The 26,268-nt window shown below is 40.3% G+C and overlaps 1 protein-coding gene across 1 annotated transcript in view; it reads right to left on the bottom strand.

Annotated features, from left to right (window-relative positions):
* Window positions 1-25,617, bottom strand: part of LOC120995485 — a 35,680-nt gene extending 10,063 nt beyond the window's left edge. Inside the window, exons 1-4 of the mRNA XM_040424734.1 lie at window positions 25,489-25,617; window positions 18,279-18,434; window positions 16,093-16,318; window positions 13,508-13,584 (exon numbers count right to left, since the gene is read on the bottom strand). Coding sequence (XP_040280668.1) covers window positions 13,508-13,584; window positions 16,093-16,318; window positions 18,279-18,434; window positions 25,489-25,546 — 517 coding nt within the window. The 5' untranslated portion in view covers window positions 25,547-25,617. The remainder of the gene's footprint in view (window positions 1-13,507; window positions 13,585-16,092; window positions 16,319-18,278; window positions 18,435-25,488) is intronic.
* Between the last annotated feature and the right edge of the window lie 651 nt (window positions 25,618-26,268).

The raw sequence follows: 26,268 nt of genomic DNA, 5'->3' as shown, positions 1-26,268 counted from the left end.
AGACTTTGTGAGAAAAAAAAAAAAAAAAAAATTTCCGCTAACTTGTGCAAAAAAAAAAAAGTTCTATGAACTCACTATGCCCATCAGCGAATACCTTAGGGTGTCTACTTTCCGAAATGGGGTCATTTGTGGGGTGTTTGTACTGTCTGGCAATTGTAGAACCTCAGGAAACATGACAGGTGCTCAGAAAGTCAGAGCTGCTTCAAAAAGCGGAAATTCACATTTTTGTACCATAGTTTGTAAACGCTATAACTTTTACCCAAACCATTTTTTTTTTTTTACCCAAACATTTTTTTTTTATCAAAGACATGTAGAACAATAAATTTAGAGAAAAATTTATATATAGATGTCGTTTTTTTTGCAAAATTTTACAACTGAAAGTGAAAAATGTCATTTTTTTGCAAAAAAATCTTTAAATTTCGATTAATAACAAAAAAAGTAAAAATGTCAGCAGCAATGAAATACCACCAAATGAAAGCTCTATTAGTGAGAAGAAAAGGAGGCAAAATTCATTTGGGTGGTAAGTTGCATGATCGAGCAATAAACGGTGAAAGTAGTGTAGGTCAGAAGTGTAAAAAGTGGCCTGGTCATTAAGGGTGTTTAAGCTAGGGGAGCTGAGGTGGTTAATAAAGATTCTTTAATATATTCTTTATTTAGAAATTCCCATTAACAAGAACAATTCATTAGTATAAACATGTATAAAACTATTTTACCATCTCCGATTATTGACCATTTTTCTTTTTTTCCACGTCCTTTATTATTAGGCCTCTTGCACACAAACGTTTTTTTTCCGTTTAAATTCCGTTTTTTGCGTTCCGTATACGAACCATATATGGAACCATTCAATTCAATACATCCGCAAAAAAAAATGGAAGCTACTCCGTATGCCTTCCGTTTCCGTATTTCCGTTTTTCCGTTCCGTTCAAAGATAAAACATGTCCTATTATTGTCCACATAACGGACAAGGATAGTACTGTAGCAGGGGCCAGCTGTTCCGTTCCGCAAAAAACGGAATGCACACGGACATCATCCGTATTTTTTGCAGATCCGTTTTTTGCGGACCACAAAATACTGAAAATGCCATATGATCGTGTGCAAGAGGCCTTCGTTTATAACTCCTGATCCCCCCCATACCCCCAGAGAAATAAAAAAAAAGGAGGCAGAAATAGAGAAAGCGGGGGAAGAGACCCCTCCACCCCATCTCACTTACCCCACTCCCTCATCCACTCCGCACCTCCATCTAGTCATGCTCATTATTCCACTTTCCCCACAGCTTATCGAATTTTTCCTTCTTCTTCCAGGATCTTATACAGTATGTACCTTCTCACAAGCCAATGAGCATTTTACCAAGCTTTCCCACATATTTATCGTTGGCAATCTTTTGCTTACCCATTGCTTTACTATACATCTTCTGGCTTGAAATAAGAGTTTAGCTGCAATTTCTTGAAATCTCGTATTACTCAGAGCTTCCATGTCGCCCAAAACACACATATTTAAACTTTTTTGAATTCTGATTTTATTATAGCTCCAAATTAAGGTAATAACTTTGTTCCAAAACTTTTGTAGACATTGGCATTCCCCTAGTAAATGTATGTCATCTACTCCCTCTTCTTCACATTTATGACATTTGAAAATCTTTTATACCATTTCAGCAATTTATCTGGGGAGTAATATAATCTGTGTACCACAAAAAATTGTGTCAATAGGTTGGATTGGGGGAGACCCTTCTATTTTCAGAATATGCTCTACTCCAATCTTCAGAAGTCATTGGCGCCACCTATCCTCCCATTTATTTACCTTTACCCTATTTCCCAGCTTGCTTCTACTTTGCTGTGATAAGATATTATCGATCCTAGTTATTCTTCCTCTTACCTTTGACATTCCACCTACAGTTGCAAGAAAAAGTATGTGAACCCTTTGGAATGATATGGATTTCTGCACAAATTGGTCATAAAATGTGATCTGATCTTCATCTAAGTCACAACAATAGACAATCACATTCTGCTTAAACTAATAACACACAAAGAATTCAATGTTGCCATGTTTTTATTGAACACACCATGTAAACATTCACAGTGCAGGTGGAAAAAGTATGTGAACCCTTGGATTTAATAACTGGTTGAACCTCCTTTGGCAGCAATAACTTCAACCAAACGTTTCCTGTAGTTGCAGATCAGACGTGCACAACGGTCAGGAGTAATTCTTGACCATTCCTCTTTACATAACTGTTTCAGTTCAGCAATATTCTTGGGATGTCTGGTGTGAATTACTTTCTTGAGGTCATGCCACAGCATCTCAATCGGGTTGAGGTCAAAACTCTGACTGGGCCACTCCAGAAGGTGTATTTTCTTCTGTTTAAGCCATTCTGTATTTGATTTACTTCTATGCTTTGGGTCGTTGTCCTGTTGCAACACCAATCTTCTGTTGAGCTTCAGCTGGTGGACAGATGGCCTTAAGTTCTCCTGCAAAATGTCTTGATAAACTTGGGAATTCATTTTTCCTTCGATGATAGCAATCCGTCCAGGCCCTGACGCAGCAAAGCAGCCCCAAACCATGATGCCCCCATCACCATACTTCACAGTTGGGATGAGGTTTTGATGTTGGTATGCTGTGCCTCTTTTTCTCCACACATAGTGTTGTGTGTTTCTTCCAAACAACTTAACTTTGGTTTCATCTGTCCACAGAATATTTTGCCAGTACTGCTGTGGAACATCCAGGTGTTCTTGTGCAAACTGTAAACGTGCAGCAATGTTTTTTGGGGATAGCAGTGGCTTCCTCTGTGGTATCCTCCCATGAAATCCATAAATCCATTCTTGTTTAGTGTTTTACATATCGTAGATTCGCTAACAGGGATGTTAGCATATGCCAGAGACTTTTGTAAGTCTTTAACTGACACTTTAGGATTCTTCTTCACCTCATTGAGCAGTCTGCGCTGTGGTCTTGCAGTCATCTTTACATGATGGCCACTCCTAGGGAGAGTAGCAGCAGTCCTGAACTTTCTCCATTTATAGACAATTTGTCTTACCGTGGACTGATGAACAGCAAGGCTTTTGGAGATACTTTTATAACCCTTTCCAGCTTCATGCAAGTCAACAATTCTTAATCGTAGGTCTTCTGAGAGCTCTTTTGTGTGAGGCATCATTCACATCAGGCAATGCTTCTTGTGAAAAGCAAACCCAGAACTGGCGTGTGTTTTTTATAGGGCAGGGCAGCTGTAACCAACACCTCCAATCTCATTTCATTGACTGGACTCCAGTTGGCTGACACCGCCATTCTAAGGGTTCACATGGTTGAAGTTATTGCTGCCAAAGGAGGTTCAACCAGTTATTAAATCCAAGGGTTCACATACTTTTTCCACCTGCACAGTGAATGTTTACATGGTGTGTTCAATAAAAACATGGTAACATTTATTTCTTTGTCTGTTATTAGTTTAAGCAGACTGTGATTGTCTATTGTTGTGACTTAGATGAAGATCAGATCACATTTTATGACCAATTTGTGCAGAAATTCATATCATTCCAAAGGGTTCACATACTTTTTATTGCAACTGTATATTTTTTAACCACCTCCCGTCCGCCCATAGACTATAAACATCCGGGAGGTGGATCTCTATTTCTGAATGGACGTTTTAAAACGTCCGTTCAGAAACTGCAGCTGCACGCTAATCGTGCAGCTGCTGATCGGGTTGCCCGCTGTCAGTGACAGCAGGGCAACCCATAGAGAAGGCAGGGACAGTGCCCAGGTGTCCCTGCCTTCTAGATCGCTGCATACACAGCGCTCACTATGCGCTTCCTGTTCCGGCCCGGCGGTCATGTGACCGATGTGACCGGAGAGTGCAGGAGCTGTGTGAGGTCTTTCACAGGCCTCGATCAGCCCTGCACTGAGGCTGTACAGCGTTGTATTCTGCTGTACAGCCTCTCTGGGGGGTGCATTTCTCCTGTAACTGGGGGCTACTATGTCAGCCCCAGTTACAGGAGAATTCAAAAGTGAAAAAAAAAAAGAAAGAGTGAAGTAAATGTCCCCCAGAGGTCTTGTATGACCTTATGGGGGACGAAAAGTGTAAAATAAAAAAATTAAAAATAAAGGGTTGAAAAAATAAAATAAAAAAAAGGTTTCACATGTAAAAAAAAAAATTCCCCAAGTAAGGAATAAAAAAAAATGTTAAAAATAGAAAAAATAAAATAAAATTGATATATTTGGTATTGCCGCGTCCGTAAAAACCAGCTCTATAAAAATATCACATGACCTAACCCCTCGGGTGAACACCGTAAAAAAAAAAAAAAAAAAACTGTGTCAAAACAAGCTATTTTTGTCACCTTACATCACAAAAAGTGCAACACCAAGTGATCAAAAATGCGTATGTCCCACAAAATGGTACCAATAAAACCGTCACCTCATCCCGCAAAAAATGAGCCCCTACATAAGAAAATCTCTCAAAAAATAAAAAAAACTATAGCTCTTAGAACATGGAGACACTAAAACATCATTTTATTGGTTTCAAAAATGCTATTAATGTGTTAAAGTAAAACAAATAAAGAAAATTATACATATTAGGTATTGCCGCGTTCGTAAAAACCAGCTCTATAAAAATATCACATGACCTAACCCCTCGGGTGAACACCGTAAAAAAAAAAAAAAAAAAAAAAAATGGGTCAAAACAAGCTATTTTTGTCACCTTACATCACAAAAAGTGCAACACCAAGTGATCAAAAATGCGTATGTCCCACAAAATGGTACCAATAAAACCGTCACCTCATCCCGCAAAAAATGAGCCCCTACATAAGAAAATCTCTCAAAAAATAAAAAAAAACTATAGCTCTTAGAACATGGAGACACTAAAACATCATTTTATTGGTTTCAAAAATGCTATTAATGTGTTAAAGTAAAACAAATAAAGAAAATTATACATATTAGGTATTGCCGCGTCCGTAAAAACCAGCTCTATAAAAATATCACATGACCTAATCCCTCAGATGAACACCGTAAAAAAATAATAAAAAAAACTGAGTCAAAACAAGCAATTTTTGTCACCTTACATCACCAAAAATGCAACACCAAGTGATGAAAAACGTGTATGTCCCACAAAATGGTACCAATAAAACCGTCACCTCATCCCGCAAAAAATGAGCCCCTACATAAGAAAATCTCTCAAAAAATAAAAAAAAACTATAGCTCTTAGAACATGGAGACACTAAAACATCATTTTATTGGTTTCAAAAATGCTATTATTGTGTTAAAGTGAAACAAATAAAGAAAATTATACATATTAGGTATTTCCGCGTCCGTAAAAACCAGCTCTATAAAAATATCACATGACCTAATCCCTCAGGTGAACACCGTAAAAAAAAAAAAATGTGTCAAAACAAGCAATTTTTGTCACCTTACATTACCAAAAATGCAACACCAAGTGATCAAAAACGCGTATGTCCCACAAAATGGTACCAATAAAACCGTCACCTCATCCCGCAAAAAATGAGCCCCTACATAAGAAAATCTCTCTAAAAAAAAAAAAAAAATAGCTCTTAGAACATGGAGACACTAAAACATCATTTTTTTGGTTTCAAAAATGCTATTATTGTGTTAAAGTGAAACAAATAAAAAAAAGTATACATATTAGGTATTGCCACGTCTGTAAAAACCAGCTCTATAAAAATATCACATGACCTAACCCCTCAGGTGAACACCGTAAAAAAATAAAAAACTGTGTCAAAGCAAGCAATTTTTGTCACCTTACATCACAAAAAGTGCAACACCAAGTGATCAAAAACGCGTATGTCCCACAAAATTGTACCAATAAAACCGTCACCTCATCCCGCAAAAAATTAGCCCCTACATAAGAAAATCTCTCAAAAAATAAAAAAACTATAGCTCTCAGAACATGAACACATTAAAACATAATTTTTTTGTTTCAAAAATGCTATTATTGTGTAAAACTTTAATAAATAAGAAAAAGTATACATATTAGGTATCACCACGTCCGTAACAATCTGCTCTATAAAAATGTCACTTGACTGAACTCCTCAGGTGAACGCTGTAAAAATAAATAAATAGAAACTGTGCTAAAACAACCAATTTTTTGGTCACCTTGCCCCATAAAGTTTTATAATGAATGATCAAAAAATCATATGTACCCAAAAATAGTAGCAATTAAACTGGCACCTTATCCCCTAGTTTCAAAAATGGGATCACTTCTTGGGAGTTTCTACTGTAAGGGTGCATCAGGGGGCTTCAAATGGGACATGGCATCTAAAAACCATGTGGAGTTCCTTTTCTTCTGCGCCCTGCCGTGTGCCCATATAGCAGTTTATGACCACATGTGGGGTGTTTCTGTAAACTACAGAATCAGGGCCATAAATATTGAGTTTGGTTTGGCTGTTAACCCTTGCTTTGTAACTGGAAAAAAATTATTAAAATGGAAAATCTGCCAAAAAAGTGAAATTTTGAAATTGTATCTCTATTTTCCATTAATTCTTGTGGAACGCCTAAAGGGTTAACAAAGTTTGTAAAATTGGTTTTAAGTAACTTGAGGGGTGTAGTTTCTACAATGGGGTCATTTATGGGGGTATCCACTATGTAGGCCCCACAAAGTGACTTCAGACCTGAACTGGTCCTTAAAAAGTGGGTTTTGGCAATTTTCTTAAAAATTTGAAGAATTGCTTCTAAACTTCTAAGCCTTCTAACGTCCTAACAAAATAAAAAGAAATTTCCAAAATGATGCCAACATAAAGTAGACATATGGGGAATGTTAAGTAATAAATATTTAATGAGGTATCACTTTCTGTTTTAAAAGCAGAGAAATGAAAATTTAGAAAATTACGAATTTTTCTAAATTTTTGGTAAATTTGGGATTTTTTCATAAATAAAGGTGAAATATTTTGACTCAAATTTATGACTATCATGAAGTACAATGTGTCATGAGAAAACAATCTCTGAATGACTTGGATAAGTAAAGGCGTTCCAAAGTTATTACCACATAAAGTGAGATATGTCAGTTTTGCAAAATTAGGCCTGGTCAGGAAGGGGGCAAATGGCCCAGATGGCAAGTGGTTAATGGCTGTGGGAGTGCTTTAATTTCTTTCCTATTACGTAAAAACGGTTTAATGGCATGTCTAAATTGGATATAGTAAAAGAACTCTTTGTCTTGGATGCTGTATTTATCTTTTCAATTTTTGGAACCCCAATATATCCCCATTTTTTATTATCTGGCCTAACTAATATATCCCTAAGCTTTGCCATGGTGTTTTATCTATTGTCATTAATCCTTCCAGGAACATATTGTTCCATAGCAAAGTTTCTTCATGTATCTCAGTATCATCTCAAAGGGATTTAACTGAGTTCCATGTATTATACATACACTAATCTCCATGTTTGGGAGCTTTTAAATTGTTCCTGTAGATGGAGGCCCGCTTCCAATGCTTGAAATATCCCGCTTATAATCATATTTCTATCCAATGATCTTATAGATGAATTACATGGATTGGTTTTCCCTCAATCCAGACAATTTTTGAGCTGACCTGCGAGGGCGTATACTTTTAAATCTGGTATATTCGGGCCGCCTTCATCCTCTGCCAACTGTAAAAGTTGTAATCTCATCCTCGGCCTACGCCCTTTCCAGATCAGCTAACTAAGTAAACTCTCCAAGGTCTTATAGATCTTCTTTGGTATTTCTATCGGGGCATTCCAAAATACATAATTCATCATTGGAAGTAAACACATTTTTATCAATGATATTCTACTTTCCATAGAAAGAGCTAGTTTTCTCCAGATCTGTATCTTAGCTCTGATTTTGTTTATTAAGGGCAAAATGTTTAGCTTTATAAAGTCCTGTGGGTTTCTTGATATGTTAATACCTCAGTACTTAATACTTTCCTCAGTTCTTTTAATCTCTAGAACCCCAGGGACATGGTCTTTTAATGTGTCCAGAGGAATACAGCCAGATTTACTCCAGTTTATTTTTTATCCTGCCAGTCTTCCATATGTCTCAAACAGAGCAATTACTAATGGCAAGGAGTCATGAGTTCCCGGACATTTTCAGATCATCTGCATACATTGAGATCTTTTCTTCATGGTTCCCGTATTTAAACCATACTATTGCACTGTCTTGTCTGATCAAGGAAGCAAGCGGTTCCATGACAATAGCAAACAGAAGAGGGGACAAGGGACAACCCTGCTTTACGCCTCTCTGAATATCAAAGGCATCTGTCCTTTCCCCATTTACGACAATACTAGCCTTTATTTTGGTATATAAAAGTTTTACCCATGAAATAAAGTTTTCTCCAAATCCCATTTTTTTTAATATGGCTAACATAAATGGCCATTCCACTGTGTCAAAGGTTTTAGATGCATCTATTTAGAGAATTAGTCCCTGACCACTAATAGTTCCTGATATCTGCATATTTATAAAACATCTCCTAATATTATCCGCTGTGCTTTTCTCAGGCATAAACTCTGTTTGATCTTCATGACTAAGTGTTGTTATAACTCCTTTTAATCTGTTCACTAGGACCCTCGCTAGGAGTTTATTATCAATACCGTCTAGCCCCGGGAACTTATTCTTGACTATACCTTTAAGGGATCTGTTAATTTCTTCCAAGCTAATTTCAGCATCCAGTTCCTTTCTCTGTTCTTCTGATATGCTTTTAATTTCCATTAAGCAAATTTGAATGGATAGGTAAGCACTCAACAACCATGGAGCAGGCACAATATTTAATATAAGATATAGGTACAATAAAGTTGGAATAAAATACACTCTAAATTACTAAAATAGTATAAAACTAGAATATAACTAAAACACACTATATAGAAATAAGGTGCAGATTGAATTCACGTTCCAACAGATAATGTCCTTTTCACCTGATATCAATGTTGAATGACCGTCACCTGTATCATTTGGTGTAACGTTAAATCCCAAAAAATCGCGAAAAGTTTCGCGAGAAGAATCGAGAAAAAATTTGCGAATGAATCGCAAGTAACAATAGTCCTATATTCGGTTGATATAGCAAGTCAGTGGTTGCCACTGCACACTCGCCTGACCTATGGATAAGGGATCTTCACACTAGCTAGTGTGCATTCAAATATATTTTCAAGTGGATTGTTACTTTTATTGGTAGCAGCCTTTGCGTTTGGATATAACGTTGCATCCACCACAATCTCATCCAAAAGAGGTACAAATGATTATGTTGCCGCACAATCTGGAACATGCGGATAATCGATTGCTCACTGAGCACTCACCCAACCTGCTGATGTGTAGTCCTCACACTGGCTGGTGCGCTCAGATGTATATTCTCAGGGTGGGTTTGAACCTGTGTTCCAGTGAAAACTTTCAGGTTGCCTTCACTGCCTCTCTGTCCCAATCTGCATGCAGTTCTCACGAGAGTTGAAGTGCAGGTTCACCTGATTCAGGTCTCTCCTTGCCTTTGCTGTTCCAGATTATTGAAAGATTATATTCGGATAATCGTAGAGTTAAAATCACATGGCCATGCTTCAATTGTTTGTGGAATCTTTCATAGCATCAGTATCCAGCACCAGACGCGTTTCGAAGTCTAGCTGACCTCTTCCTCAGTGGTTATACTCTGTATGCTTAGATCCCACTCTTTATACTCTACTAGGTGGTAAGTAAATTATGGAAAACAGATTCCAAGGAGAGCCATTTGGTCATAAATAAATCCCGGATTAGTGGATTTCCAAAAAAGGGCAAAATCGATTTTAATGCAATTTTTTCGACAGAGGCATTTTTATTGCCAACACTTCTGAATCCAACTAGTAGGGGGAAAAAAAAACGCATCACCAAAAAAACGCATCGAAAAACGCATTGAAGAAAATCGCAAGAAAAATCGATTCAAAAAAAATAGTTGAAAAAATTCGATAAAATAAATAAAAAAATTAATATTCCAAAATAGAACATCTGACACATGAGAATGAACACTAGTTGGATTCAGAAGTGTTGGTGATAAAAATGCCTCTGTCGAAAAAATCGCATGTATTTGAAAAATCGCATTAAAATCGATTTTGCCCTTTTTGGAAATCCACTAATCCGGGATTTATTTATGACCAAATGGCTCTCCTTGGAATCTGTTTTCCATAATTTACTTACCACCTAGTAGAGTATAAAGAGTGGGATCTAAGCATACAGAGTATGACCACTGAGGAAGAGGTCAGCTAGACTTCGAAACGCGTCTGGTGCTGGATACCGATGCTATGAAAGATTCCACAAACAATGTCCATGCGATTTTAACTCTACGATTATCCGAATATAATCTTTCAATAATCTGGAACAGCAAAGACAAGGAGAGACCTGAATCAGGTGAACCTGCACTTCAACTCTCGTGAGAACTGCATGCAGATTGGGACAGAGAGGCAGTGAAGGCAACCTGAAAGTTTTCACTGGAACACAGGTTCAAACCCACCATGAGAATATACATCTGAGCGCACACCAGCCAGTGTGAGGACTACACATCAGCAGGTTAGGTGAGTGCTCAGTGAGCAATCGATTATCCGCATGTTACCAGTATAGTGCGGCAACATAATCATTTGTACCTCTTTTGGATGAGATTGTGGTGGATGCACCGTTATATACAAACGCAAAGGTTGCTACCAATAAAAGTAACAATCCACTTGAAAATATATTTGAATGCACACTAGCTAGTGTGAAGATCCCTTATCCATAGGTCAGGCGAGTGTGCAGTGGCAACCACTGTCTTGCTATATCAATTGAATATAGGACTATTGTTACTTGTGATTCATTCAAAACTTTTCGCGATTTTTGGGATGTAACGTTACACCAAAGGATACAGATGCCGGCCATTCAACATAGATATCAGGTGAAAAGGACATTATCTGTTGGAACAAGAATTCAATCTGCACCTTATTTCTATATAGTGTGTTTTAGTTATATTCTAGTTTTATACTATTTTAGTAATTTAGAGTGTATTTTATTCCAATTTTATTGTACCTATATCTTATATAAAATATTGTGCCTGCTCCATGGTGGTTGAGTGCTTACCTATCCATTCAAATTTGCTTAGTGTTTTTGTATTGAATAGGGTGATTCAATTTTAGGTTCAAGCACCTATCCATAGCTATAGGGGGGTAAGACACTTTTCCGATTCCTTTTCAAAATTTTAATTTCCATACCATCCAGGAACTCATTTATCCTCTCCATTCCCTCAAATAATCTACTTTTATAGATATCCTCAAAGTATTCTCTCAATAGCTGCATCTTGCCCATTTGGTCTGTAATTGCATGCCCATATCCATTCTCTATTTGAGAAATATAATTAACACCCTTCTGAGCCAAGATAATAGAAGCAAGTCTTTTACCCGGCAGGTGACCCATTATGAATTGTCCCTTTACATTGTCTAACTGTTGTTTTTCAGCTATCAAGTATAGCTTATTTTTATATCTAGTTTGTGCTTCATCCCATTTCTGGTAATTATTTTCTGTACAGTTCTTGACCCATTCCCCTTCACATTTACTAACTTCCACTTCTAACTCCCTCAGGTGTTTGTCTCTCTTTTTTTTATATATATGGAGGAATGTTTCATAAGGATCCCCCTTATATAGGCTTTCCAAGATTCCCAAATTATCTTTTTATCTGCAGATCCTTCATTCACTATGAAGTATTCCCTGATTTCTTTTAATATTTCCTCTTGTGTCTCTCTTTTATCTATCAACCCTGTCGTAATTTTAAACCGTACAACCTTCCCCATAACTTCTTCCCTGATATTCACCATTACTGGACAGTGATCTGACACACACCTCTCTGTGTATAATTAAGTCTGTTAATCTCATACATCGCTTTCTTATTTACCATCGCTATATCAATTCGTGATAACACTTTGTGAGCTTCAGAAAAGCATGAAAATATTTTTTTCTCTAGGGTTTAACAATCTCCAAATATTTACCCATTCCAATTATTCTGTAATATTTTTCAGTTTAGATTTAACCATATTAAAGTCACCTACAACTAAAACTACTCTATTTCCTCTACTAATTGAAAACTTGTGAATTTTAATCAAGACTTCCATAGTAAATGCAGGAGGGATATACAGTACAGACCAAAAGTTTGGACACACCTTCTCATTCAAAGAGTTTTCTTTATTTTCATGACTATGAAGGCATCAAAACTATGAATTAACACATGTGGAATTATATACATAACAAACAAGTGTGAAACAACTGAAAATATGTCATTTTCTAGGTTTTTCAAAGTAGCCACCTTTTGCTTTGATTACTGCTTTGCACACTCTTGGCATTCTCTTGATGAGCTTCAAGAGGTAGTCCCTTGAAATGGTCTTCCAACAGTCTTGAAGGAGTTCCCAAAGATGCTTAGCACTTGTTGGCCCTTTTGCCTTCACTCTGCGGTCCAGCTCACCCCAAACCATCTCAATTGGGTTCAGGTCCGGTGACTGTGGAGGCCAGGTCATCTGGCGCAGCACCCCATCACTCTCCTTCATGGTCAAATAGCCCTTACTTTCAAAGTTTTCCCAATTTTTCGGCTGACTGACTGACCTTCATTTCTTAAAGTAATGATGGCCACTCGTTTTTCTTTACTTAGCTGCTTTTTTCTTGTCATAATACAAATTCTAACAGTCTATTCAGTAGGACTATCAGCTGTGTATCCACCTGACTTCTTCTCAATGCAACTGATGGTCCCAACCCCATTTATAAGGCAAGAAATCCCACTTATTAAACCTGACAGGGCACACCTGTGAAGTGAAAACCATTTCAGGGGACTACCTCTTGAAGCTCATCAAGAGAATGCCAAGAGTGTGCAAAGCAGTAATCAAAGCAAAAGGTGGCTACTTTGAAGAACCTAGAATATGACATATTTTCAGTTGTTTCACACTTGTTTGTTATGTATATAATTCCACATGTGTTAATTCATAGTTTTGATGCTTTCAGTGTGAATCTACAATTTTCATAGTCATGAAAATAAAGAAAACTCTTTGAATGAGAAGGTGTGTCCAAACTTTTGGTCTGTACTGTATATACTGGCGATTATCCAGGGTTTACCTTCCAATATACTGTCTATTATCACATATCGCCCCTCCTTATCCATTATTACTTTGTTCACTTTTATTTTAACAGTTTTTTTATCAAAATGCTTACACCTCTCGAGTATGTGGAGAGCCTTGAGTGGCATGCATATTGCACCCAGGGCTTCTCCAATACTTTACTATTTTCTTTAGTTAAATCCGTTTCCTGGAGACATATGATTGCTGGCAAAAATGTTTTAATTGCATTAAGTACTGCTATTCTTTTTGCACCAGTACCTAACCCTCTAATATTCTATGAGACTATACGCATCTTTTACCCTTTAATAAAGGTTACTTACAAGGTTGCTTTTTATTTTAGTTGCAATGGATTGTGGTATGTTGGTATTATTAGAATCAGTTCTTTTAGGTTCTTCATATGATATTTACATATTTTACATGTAGAACAATAATCTTGGTATTTTTAGATGCAGTATATGATTTACTATAGCTTCTATATGTATTAACTCACGTTTCCTGAGGACGATTTCCGGTGATGGTCTAGTTATCGCTATAAGTGTGCCGTTTCGATAAACTAATATTATAACACTGTTGAAGACCACAATTAAACAAATAATTAGTGTATTAATATACAATATGTTTCTACAAACTATACATACATGGAATTTTTAAAGTCTGTTTTGCTTGAATCTGCAGCTGCGAAGTATCTACCAAAGTTATCAAATGATGCAAGTTGTTTGATACATTTTGTGCTTCCTTAAAAATAGCACTTTTCTCTAGAGAGGTTACTACAGTCTTTTACCACCTCTATACTAAAGTAAGACAGCAAACTTTTTTTTTGGGGGACTTTTTAAAAAAGGTGCAATAAATAAATGTTGCTTATATCAAATAAACATTAACCATGCCCACTTTCCCACCAACTTTTTAAAAGTGAAGTAAGAGGCGTAAATCAGAAAGAAGGAGATTTATAATTTCCTTTGTGCAAAAAAAGTGGCTTTAAAAAGTCACAAGCTGTGTGGTTGTCAGTTTTTGCATGCAAAAGTCGCAAATGCCACTTTTTACGCCACCCTCGCCACTTTCCCAAAAGAGGGCGTGGCATCAGAGACAAATTTATCTTTATTTGCACCAGTTTTCTGATGCAAATAAAGCCAGAAAACTATGGCCGCTCACAGCTACCATAGATTTCTGTTTAGGTGCATAGACTCCCGGCGGAACTACCATAGTGGCAGACCATGCGACTGCTATGGGGCCCAGGGCAAGAGGGGGCTCAGTCTTAGTTGGGAATATCCCCTCTTCTACTGGGGGTGAAAACTTGGTCAGGACTCTACCCTCTAAAGGAACAACTTTTAGCAAATGAGGCAGTGGAAAACTATCCAAGGGTAATTGAAAAGGGTTTTAGGCAGAAACCCTTCTGTCCTGTGTGGGGGGCCTGGTTTGATCCTTGCTATGTGGCCCTCACTTCTATATGTACACCACTAGTCCTGGAGGATGGGGCTAGCACCTTGTCATAAATTATGTGCTGCCTCCGGCAGCCCAGGGAACATTAAGTCCAGTGAAGAAAGTGCCAGTCTTGATAAATCTCCCACAAAAACTTGCAATTTATTGCACAGAAATAGCTGTGAGCACAAATTTGCAACATTTTGGCGCTACATTTCTGGTGCAGGGGATTGATAAATTTACTCCATAGAGTTTTGGGGTGAAGCAATGATATTCAATGAAAGCAAATCAATAGAATAAAGAAATAATCAAAAACATCAACCAGTCAAAACAAAAAAAAACTCTCATTGTAGGCCCTTCAGTTGTTATCTATTCTCCTTTTACATGATAATTTTTCCATTCCAGATTATCCATCAAAAGGGCTCAGGTGGGCAGCCATTGGGACTCTTGGCTCCAGTAATGGCACTATTGTAATGGCACAGAGGCACTGCTGATGCCAATGTCTCATCAACACCCTGGCTTGCTATCTCATGGAGACCCTGTCAGACTCCTTAAGTAAGAGCACATAACAATGTATATTATTGGGGGGTTTTATTAAATATTTTGAGGCTATGCATTCTGTTTTTTATTGAGAATGGCTATACAGGATTAGAAAGACATGCTGTTTTCTTCCATAAACACTGCCACCGCTGCCCACAGGTTGTGAATGGTATTGCAGCTCAGCCACATTCACATCAGCAGAGCTGGGATGCAATACTAGACACAACTCTTGAACAGGAGGGGCACTTTATAGAAAAAAAAGATAGCTGCATCTTTCAGTACAATCTACGGTAGTTAAACGGAGGCTGTCAGCTCCAAAATCTGTTTCAAATTAATCATACTGCCATGTAGGGTAGATGCCCCGAAACATAACCATTCCTTATTTGTGAAAATCCCATCCTCTAAGGGATTATGCATACAGCTGTAGTTTTGTTCTGCATCCGATACATATTTTGTGGGTTGAATCCGGACACAAATCTCAGCGGGGCCACAAAAGATGCAGAAAGCACACCCGTTCTGCGACCCCGCAAAAAAATAGAACATCTGCTATTCTTTTCTGTTGTGTGGACAAGTATAAGACAGGAGGAAAAAAAATGGCGGCAGGCTCTTGGCTGGTATCTGTGTTTTGAGGATCCACGATTTGCAGACCGCAGAAATGAATACGGTAGTGTGCATGAGCTCTAATCTTGAGAAATACTCCTTTTTATGCAATGAAGGTTTTCGTTGCAAGGTGGGCAACATTAGGCGCACTGGGTTCCCCTGCATTATTGCAGCCTGCTCTGAAATCTCAGGGACGGTCAATCTAGAAAGGGGGGGGTCTCTCGGCAGAGTTCAGGCGAAGCAATAGAATAGTAAACCGAGTGGTGCAGCCCTGCCCACCGCGCACTGAAAGCCTTATGGTTAGAAAGGTATGGTTATGTTCCAGGACACCTAGTTTTGCAACAGCCGGAAGGCCGCAGGTTGGGCTTCCCCGATTTAGAGTATTTTGGGGCACAGATTTTATAAAATTCTTAGATGCCTTTGAAAGATAAAGTTAACCCATTCCACTACACATGCATTCTTTATTTTACAAATACAAAAAGGAAAATGATGTAAAAATGACCAGAATGTAATATTTACCTGTACAATCTGTCTAGTAATAGAGGTCCATTGCAAACTACTAGGTTTGTATTTATCAGGCATTTTGGATTAATTCCAATAAGTATTGTATCTGGTAGATTTATATTCAAAGGACAAAGATCGATAATGGATCCATTTATAGCGACAAACAACCCAGTGTTAGAGAAGTTAGAGAACGGTGGCAGAAAATTTATATCGATAGTTGTGGGATTAAGGTTCAGTAGTACTGAAAAATAGGAAGAAACAGCGATAAGTTATACATTTATAGGAAGAAAGTGCTAGTTAATAGAACAATGGAGTGGAAGCTGTTTTTTGGTTGATCTAAAGGTCCCTTTACAGGGCCGATGATCTAGCAGATTGTCAGGAGGGAAGCGTTCCTTCCCGACAATTTGCTGATCGCTAGCAGGGGAGAGTGGTGCTATTAGATGCACCGATATGGGGAGGAGCGATCGCTAATGCCATCACTCTTCCCCATACAGACTCGTTGTTTCCCAACAGCACGATCTGCTACTGGGAAACGATGATCTTTTTTTTTTGTATATTCTTTTTTTTTATTGAGGAGAATAAAAAGAAGGTCAAAAACAGAACAGATGCATATCTCAATAAGCGTGCATAAATACAGAGTCATATGAGAGAAACTTATATCGAGGACACAACATAGTGGGCTGCAATGTTATTAAGAGTTCATTATTAATCCACTAACTTACAGTTGGGTCACATTGTTCTATGAAGATAAGAGAGCGGTCAGTGAGTCCATCGTTGTAGTCAATCATAGAGCAACAAAGGTTGTGCGGCACAAAAGATACAATTACCCAATGAATGAGCGTTTTGCTTGTTCATCGGGTAATCGGCGGTGCATTTATACAGCCAGATCATCGCTAACAAGCGTTACTAGTAATAATGGTTAGCGATGATTGTTTCAATTGTCGGCCCGTGGAAAGGGCCCATCATATTCTAGGATTTAAAAAGAAAAAGGTCTGCTTTCTTTCCAGAAACAGTATCACTCTTGTCCATATGTCTCAAAGGCTGTGTCTGGTATTGCAGCCTAGGCCTATTCACAATGCAGGACATGAGCCAAGAATCAAAGAGGCTCTGTTTCTGAGGAGAAGCATCCTGTTTTTCTAGTCCTTGACAACTATTTTAAGGGTTTGTGTCATGAAGCATATTCTACATATGCCAAACCAGCACCTTGATCTGAATACTTTTGTAATTGCATGTAATTAAAATGTCATATAGCTATTCAATGAAATGTATCTGTATAGCGCCACCTGCTGTTTGTTCTTTTCCTTATTTTTTATCCATCTCACTAAGATAGTCCAACGTGCTCAGTTTAAATCTTCAACTGCCACCAACCATATGTTCTGCTAAAAGCCGTGGCAGTTATAGGGAGAGAACTGCAGCAGAAAGGACACGCCCCCTGACCTGACAGGCTGAAGAGAATCTAGCAGAGCAATTGGAGCAATGAATGGTGAGATCTCTGGATCCATGTGAGGTGCAAGGCTGGTTCTAGCTTTGTTAGAAAGAAATTGTCATGTACTATATGATGTCTGATTTAAATTTTTTACATCAATTGTGGCATAAGCTCTTTAAGGGGTTATCCTATCTTGACATTTATGGTGAATCCACAGAATATGCCATAAATATCTAATAGGCATCACATTTTGGGGATAGCCAAGTAAAAATGCTTGACCTTTTTTTTTGGAAAGCCAATATAATTGACTGCTGAGAGCCACACATGTGCAGACACCTCCCCATTCAGAGCTGTGAGACAGGTGTTGGTAGATCTACGTTCTCGAGATAGATGCAGGTCCCAGACAACAGGTTTGCTCTCCTACTTGGCTGTGATTGATAGGACATGTGACCCATCAATCTCTGTGAAGAGGTCAGTGGAATGGCAAGAGGCTGAAGGAATGCTCTCATTATGAATACAGCAGACTCCTATGTCCTATGTCCATCGTATTGTTTGACTGCTCCTATCATTTGTCAAATCTCATGAGAAAAGGCTATGTGAGTGAACACAGAACTCGCCGTACTGGTTTACATAGCCTGTTCTCGTGAGAATCTGACCGACAACTGTGCAGTGTAAATCCACCATTACTAATAAATGTACCATTTTATGTTTTTGGCGGAAATTCTCCAGTCATCTCAGTATTAATTCCATATATTAGTTAATTTACTTCACTTACCTTGATTTGAGCCCACTATCAACACTACAGTGTCTGTCAGTAGAATTCTATTGTCCTGACGAATACAGCAGATGGTGTTTTCTAATGCAAAACTAAAGCTCGTGAGTCCTCCTAGTAAGTTATTTGAAACGAGGTTGGGGATGCAGTCCAATAAAACTGGTAATGACAGCCAGGTATTAGTGAATGCAGAGAAGATTTTATTACATTATGTTTCTATATATACACTGTATGATAGATTATCGGCTAGTGCACACTGAATGCTATATACTGTATGTAATATATCTATCCTAGGAATCTAATCTCTATGACTGAATATCAGGGACCATTGCTCCTCACCATACTGATGTATTTGTTAAATCAACAACAGTCTGTATCTTAAAAAAAAACATGAATTTCCCCTTCTACAAGTTAATTTGCATTGCCGTTTTTAATGCCGTCAATGGAATAAAGACACCACAAAAGTAACCGCCCAAAGCCAGAAATGCATTAATGAGAATCATGTTGTGTAAGGGTGCAAGGAACAGAAAACCCGATCCTGGCCAAACTATAGTAAAAAGCAACTGAAAAGGGAACTGAGGAGACCTCTGAATTAAATACTGAAACAAAGCTGTAGGTCCTGCTCATCAGACCTTACCAGATAGGAACATTCAAAGGATTTGGGAGTGCTTTTTGAGAAAGTAACCTTTTCCCATTGTTGATGAACCTTACATATATGGGTGGGCGGGGGGAGACAGATTTAAAAGGAACCTGTCATGTTGTACATGGTGTCTGTGCTGATGAAGGCAGGTTATAGGGCAGATAGCTGTCAGTCACTGACTGAAGTCCAGGAGACGGTCCTATCAGTGACTGACAGCCTCCCCTCTATGACTGTGTACACAGATAGCTGTCACTGACTGAAGTCCAGGAGACGGTCCTATCAGTGACTGACAGCCTCCCCTCTATGACTGTGTACACAGATAGCTGTCAGTCACTGACTGAAGACAAGGAGACGATCCTATCAGTGACTGACAGCCTTCCCTCTATGACTGTGTACACAGATAGCTGTCAGTCACTGACTGAAGTCCAGGAGACGGTCCTATCAGTGACTGACAGCCTTCCCTCTATGACTGTGTACACAGATAGCTGTCAGTCACTGACTGAAGTCCAGGAGACGGTCCTATCAGTGACTGACAGCCTTCCCTCTATGACTGTGTACACAGATAGCTGTCACTGACTGAAGTCCAGGTGACGGTCCTATCAGTGACTGACAGCCTCGCCTCTATGACTGTGTACACATATAGCTGTCAGTCACTGACTGAAGTCCAGGAGACGGTCCTATCAGTGACTGACAGCCTCCCCTCTATGACTGTGTACACAGATAGCTGTCAGTCACTGACTGAAGTCCAGGAGACGGTCCTATCAGTGACTGACAGCCTCCCCTCCATGACTGTGTACACAGAAAGCTGTCACTGACTAAAGTCCAGGAGACGGTCCTATCAGTGACAGACAGCCTCCCCTCTATGACTGTGTACACAGATAGCTGTCAGTCACTGACTGAAGTCCAGGAGACAGTCCTATCAGTGACTGACAGCCTCCCCTCTATGACTGTGTACACACACAGGGGTGGACACAGACAGCAGAGGGCCCCTGTGCAAAGAATGTGCCCCCCCCCCTCAAGCCAAATTCTCAACATAACCTATTCCGTCCTATGATTACTTAGAGCAATACAAAACATACAAGGTAAGGCTACTTTCACACCTGCGGCACTACACTCCGGCCGCCTGATCCGGCAGAGAATGCATGGAATTGGCCGGACACAAACTCAGGCATGCAGCGGTTTGTGTCCCGCTGATTCTCTACATTTTTGACGAATTGTGGCCGATCTCTACCAGACCCCATTATAGTTAATGGGGCCGGCGGACATTCTGTCTGCATTGAGCAGTGCTGGAGCATTCCGGCAGGTTGTTCTCTGCTGGAAGAGCCTGCCAGAATCACTAACTCAGATGTAAAAGTAGCCTAATACAGGTCCACATACCTCTTCGGGACGTCTTCGTTGATGTAGATGTTCTATGTCCTCATCTTCTCCTTTCAGACCACACCGCCATGATGATTTCAATCAGTCATCTCTTCTCTCTGCAGGGTTTGACAGACAGACATCTTAGTTTCCTAGTTTTCCATCATCCTCCCACCTAATCAACACCCCTCTAATACTGTGCCCGCTGTGCTCCCTATATAAGGTACACAAAGATAGTTCCCCTTAAATAATTACTGGCACACAGTGTCCTAAAAAATAACTGCGCCCAGGAAACAGTGTCCCTGACATAATGTTCCCCAAAAATAAGTGTGCTAAGCTGATACCGTGCCAGGGTGCCCCCCACAATAACAGTGCTCCCCAAAATCCCACCAATATAAATAATTATCTACCAGACAACACGTAGTAGTAATAGTGCCCCTACAGTAATAATGACCCCACTGTGTCCCAGAAGTAATAATGCTCCCATAGTGCTCATACTAGTATTCAAGTTCCTCATAGTCCCTCAACTGTAATAAAGCCCACCATAATATCCCCAGTGGTAATAATTCTCTTTATAATGTATAACAGTAGAAAAATGCCCCCTTATAATGTGCGCCAGTACATAAAAGTGCCCTGTTGTGTGGCAGTATAAAAAAATACCTCCTCTTAGTGCCCCCTGTAGAGTCAATGTCCCCATAGTACCCTCATAATGTGTGCCTACTGTTTGCCCAAAAAACCCTCTTAGTGCCCCCAGTTAAGCCAAGGTCCCCATAGTGTCCTATAATTTGTGCCAGTAAAAAAAATACTCCTATATCGTGCTCCTCCCCTTGTCCCCAATGGTGCCTGACAATGTGCCAGTATAAAATGCCCCCATAATGTGTGCCAGTATATAAAATAGGGTCACCAGTAGATGCCCCCATACTGCTCCCCCCTTCTCCATAGTGCCCATGTGTGCTAGCATATAAGATAGGGCCCCCATAGTGCTACTACCCCTCCATAGTGCCCCCCATGTCAGCCAATATATAAGATAGAGCCCCAGAAGATGCCCCCATAGTGCTCCTCTCCCCCCTTCTCCATAGTGCCCCCCATGTGTACCAGTATATAACATAAGGTCCCCATAGTGCTCCTCCCCCTCCATAGTACCCCCCATGTGTGCCAGTAACTAAGATAGGGCCCCCCATAGTGCTCCTCCCCCTCCATAGTGCCCCCCATGTGTGCCAGTATATAAAATAGGGCCCCAATAGTACTCCCCCCTCCATAGTGCCCCATGTGTGTCAGTATTTATAAAAAGTCACCCCATAGTGCTCCTCCCCCTCCATAGTGCCCCCCTTGTATGCCAGTATATAAAATTGGGCCCCAATAGTACTCCCCCCCTCCATAGTCCCCCCATGTGTGTTAGTGTTTAAAATAGGGCCCCCATAGTGCTCCTCCTCCTCCTCCATAGTGCCCCCCATGTGTGCCAGTACATAAGATAGGGCCCCCAGTAGATGCCCCCATGAGTGCCAGATAGGGCCCCTAGTAAAGTGTAAATAAAAATAAAAAAATATACTCACATACTTACCTCCTTGCCGCTTTCAGTGATGCGATGCAAGCCTCTTCCAGCCTGTGTCCCACGCTGTATGGCTCAGGCGGCGCAATGACGTCATCGCGCCGCCTGCGCCATCCTCTGATAGGTTGCAGGCCTAGTGCCTGTAGCCTATGAGAGGACTGGGGAAGGGAGACGCCTCTCCTCTGCCCCATCGCAGCATCCATCCGTATCGCTGTCCTAAGGACAGCAATACAGATGAATAGAGATGAGCGCTTCCACAATGGAAGCGCTCATCTCCCCCTGCTGCCGGTAGGAGGGGGCCCCCTCCTTCTCTGGGCCCCTGTGCAGCCGCACTGGCTGCACATGTGGTATGTCCGCCCCTGTACACATAGATAGCTGTCAGTCACTGACTGAAGTCCAGGAGACATTCCTATCAGTGACTGACAGCCTCCCCTCTATGACTGTGTACACAGATAGCTGTCAGTCACTGACTGAAGTCCAGGAGACAGTCCTATCAGTGACTGACAGCCTCCCCTCTATGACTGTGTACACAGATAGCTGTCAGTCACTGACTGAAGTCCAGGAGACGGTCCTATCAGTGACTGACAGCCTTCCCTCTATGACTGTGTACACAGATAGCTGTCAGTCACTGACTGAAGTCCAGGAGACGGTCCTATCAGTGACTGACAGCCTTCCCTCTATGACTGTGTACACAGATAGCTGTCAGTCACTCACTGAAGTCCAGGAGACGGTCCTATCAGTGACTGACAGCCTCCCCTCTATGACTGTGTACACAGATAGCTGTCAGTCACTGACTGAAGTCCAGGAGACGATCCTATCAGTGACTGACAGCCTCCCCTCTATGACTGTGTATACAGATAGCTGTCAGTCACTGACTGAAGTCCAGGAGACGGTCTTATCAGTGACTGACAGCCTCCCCTCACTGTGTATACAGATAGCTGTCAGTCACTGACCGAAGTCCAGGAGACAATCCTATCAGTGACTGACAGCCTCCCCTCTATGACTGTATACACAGATAGCTGTCAGTCACTGACTGAAGTCCAGGAGACGGTCCTATCAGTGACTGACAGCCTCCCCTCTATGACTGTGTACACAGATAGCTGTCAGTCACTGACTGAAGTCCAGGAGACGGTCCTATCAGTGACTGACAGCCTCTCCTCTATGACTGTATACACATATAGCTGTCAGTCACTGACTGAAGTCCAGGAGACGGTCCTATCAGTGACTGACAGCCTCCCCTCTATGACTGTGTACACAGATAGCTGTCAGTCACTGACTGAAGTCCAGGAGACGGTCCTATCAGTGACTGACAGCCTTCCCTCTATGACTGTGTACACAGATAGCTGTCAGTCACTGACTGAAGTCCAGTAGACGGTCCTATCAGTGACTGACAGCCTTCCCTCTATGACTGTGTACACAGATAGCTGTCAGTCACTCACTGAAGTCCAGGAGACGGTCCTATCAGTGACTGACAGCCTCCCCTCTATGACTGTGTACACAGATAGCTGTCAGTCACTGACTGAAGTCCAGGAAACGGTCCTATCAGTGACTGACAGCCTTCCCTCTATGATTGTGTACACAGATAGCTGTCAGTCACTGACTGAAGTCCAGGAGACGGTCCTATCAGTGACTGACAGCCTCCCCTCTATGACTGTGTACACAGATAGCTGTCAGTCACTGACTGAAGTCCAGGAGATGGTCCTATCAGTGACTGACAGCCTCCCCTCTATGACTGTGTACACAGATAGCTGTCAGTCACTGACTGAAGTCCAGGAGATGGTCCTATCAGTGACTGACAGCCCTCCCTCTATGACTGTGTACACAGATAGCTGTCAGTCACTGACTGAAGTCCAGGAGACGGTCCTATCAGTGACTGACAGCCTCCCCTCCATGACTGTGTACACAGATAGCTGTCAGTCACTGACTGAAGTCCAGGAGACGGTCCTATCAGTGACTGACAGCCCCCCCCCTCTATGACTGTGTACACAGATAGCTGTCAGTCATTGACTGAAGTCCAGGAGACGATCCTATCAGTGACTGACAGCCTCCCCTCTATGACTGTGTACACAGATAGCTGTCAGTCACTGACTGAAGTCCAGGAGACGGTCCTATCAGTGACTGACAGCCTCCCCTCTATGACTGTGTACACAGATAGCTGTCAGTCACTGACTGAAGTCCAGGAGACGGTCCTATCAGTGACTGACAGCCTCCCCTCTATGACTGTGTACACAGATAGCTGTCAGTCACTGACTGAAGTCCAGGAGACGGTCCTATCAGTGACTGACAGCCTTCCCTCTATGACTGTGTGCACAGATAGCTATCAGTCACTGACTGAAGTCCAGGAGACGGTCCTATAAGTGACTGACAGCCCTCCCTCTATGACTGTGTACACAGATAGCTGTCAGTCACTGATAGGACCTCCTCCTTGACTTCAAAGTCCATAATGAGAAGGAATTTATATAATGAAATACAAGCTTTACTGAATCTTTTCCCATAAATATATATATATATATATACACACACACACACAATCTCCTCAGCTCCTCCCACTCTATAACATGCTGCTGACAGATTACACTGCAATTTCATGGTGACAGCTTCCTTTTAATGTATGGAGGAACTCCGTCGGAGCCACTATAGGAGAAATAAAGCATTACACAGTTCACATTGAAATCATTGGGCTGTCTGTGTAACACTTGAATAGGCTAGGTTTTCCCAAAGGATTAACACTTTTTATAGCCACAAATAGAAGAGGATCCTGCACAGGGGAAATCTCCTCTGTTAACTCATTATTTCCTAATAGAGCATCTGAGAATAGGGTTTTCCAAGTCATCTACTGTATGAACTCTGGAATGAGTGATTACCGAAGGCATGTATAATTAACCGAGTAAAAAATGTTAGTGTCTCAAATTTTTAAATAAGGGAAGTGCAAATGATTTAAACACAAACAAATCACATGTACTTGAATCTTGTGTAAAAACAATCATAATTTGTGATCGCGTCATTGAATATACAATTAAGGCCCCATACACAAGGCATTATACAGATCCCAAATTTGGCATCCATAGAAATCTATGGGCTAAAACTGTACCTCTATATGTCTCTGATTTTACACATCAAGGGTTTTCTCATGTATCCTGTTGGAGAAAACAAATGTGGCATACATATTCTTTACCCCTGGAACCACTGGAGCACAAGGAGTGCACATGGAATATTTGTGGGCCCAATTCGCTTCTCTTGCATTTTAGTATTCATTTTGTCCAACTCTTATACATTTCAACATTTGGCTTTACTGTATAACATACATTCCCATATGTTGTGCAAGCATGTAAAGTATCTTAATGCCCGAGGGGAAATACTTTCATTGACACTCAGAATTTGACAAATGACTCTACAATTTATTTAAAGAGAGAGTACATAAAGAATTGCTGAGATCACCAACGATACTCGTTTTTGCAGAAATCTATATTACACAATATGTCCTTATCGCGTTCAGACTATGATGGAGAGAGGTAAGTCTAAGCCTGAAAACTGTTTATGCTGTTGCTCCATAAGTCTACAATGAAAGACATGTGCTAACTGTAGAACACACACTGTACATCAAAACATTCCGTATGTAAAATAATAAAATTAAGTAAAATTAGGTTAAAAATCTCAAATAGACTTACAAAATTGACCATTTACGGTGGAGGCACCAAAAGCTACGAGTATTGCCAGGTACCACATTGCTGTCCTACAGGGTTGAGTCCTGTTCAGTTTTGCTCTCGACCGTCTCTTGTACCTTCTGCTCTGTTAAATAAAATATTGTTTCCATTCTCGGTTGATATAAACTATCAAAAACTAATAAAATATTAATTGCTCCATATTCAGGTCAAGTGTCTGCCCTCAGGAAATGGTGGAGTAATTTAAATGACTTCATAAATGAAATAGTTAACATGCTTGTACTAGTTGTACCCATGTGATACATAGTAAGGTGCTAATTATTCTTTTACTACACATTTCAATGGAAATGAGCTATTTCCAAGTGTCCTGGGTGTGCTGAATTCAACAACATACATCTGTAAGAGATCAATCAGATGCTATAATAAGTCTTCCATAGAGAAACATAGGTTCTCAACTGTTAATCCATAGGCCTCAGATTTTATATGGAGGCGTAGGAATGTTTTTTTTTTTGTCAGATTCTGTACAAATGTAATGCAAAAAATGGTGTGCTTCACACTGTATGTATTGTGGTATTCGCCTCTAAAAAAGTGTTCCTGTTTATGGGTCACTCAATGGAACCTTTACTGAAGCTCACAGAGGATTCATTGCTCTAGTATCATTCTGATGACCTATAGTCATTGATTTGCATTGTGTAAAAAGGGTTTTCTGGGACTTAGATTTTGATGGCTATTGTCAATATAAGAATGGTGGGGGGTCTGACACCGCCCCCAATCTCCCTCTATTTA

This window comes from Bufo bufo, chromosome 3 (assembly GCF_905171765.1).
Source record: "Bufo bufo chromosome 3, aBufBuf1.1, whole genome shotgun sequence".
Classification (NCBI taxonomy): Eukaryota; Metazoa; Chordata; class Amphibia; order Anura; family Bufonidae; genus Bufo; species Bufo bufo.
This window is presented reverse-complemented; position numbering and strand designations above follow the sequence as displayed.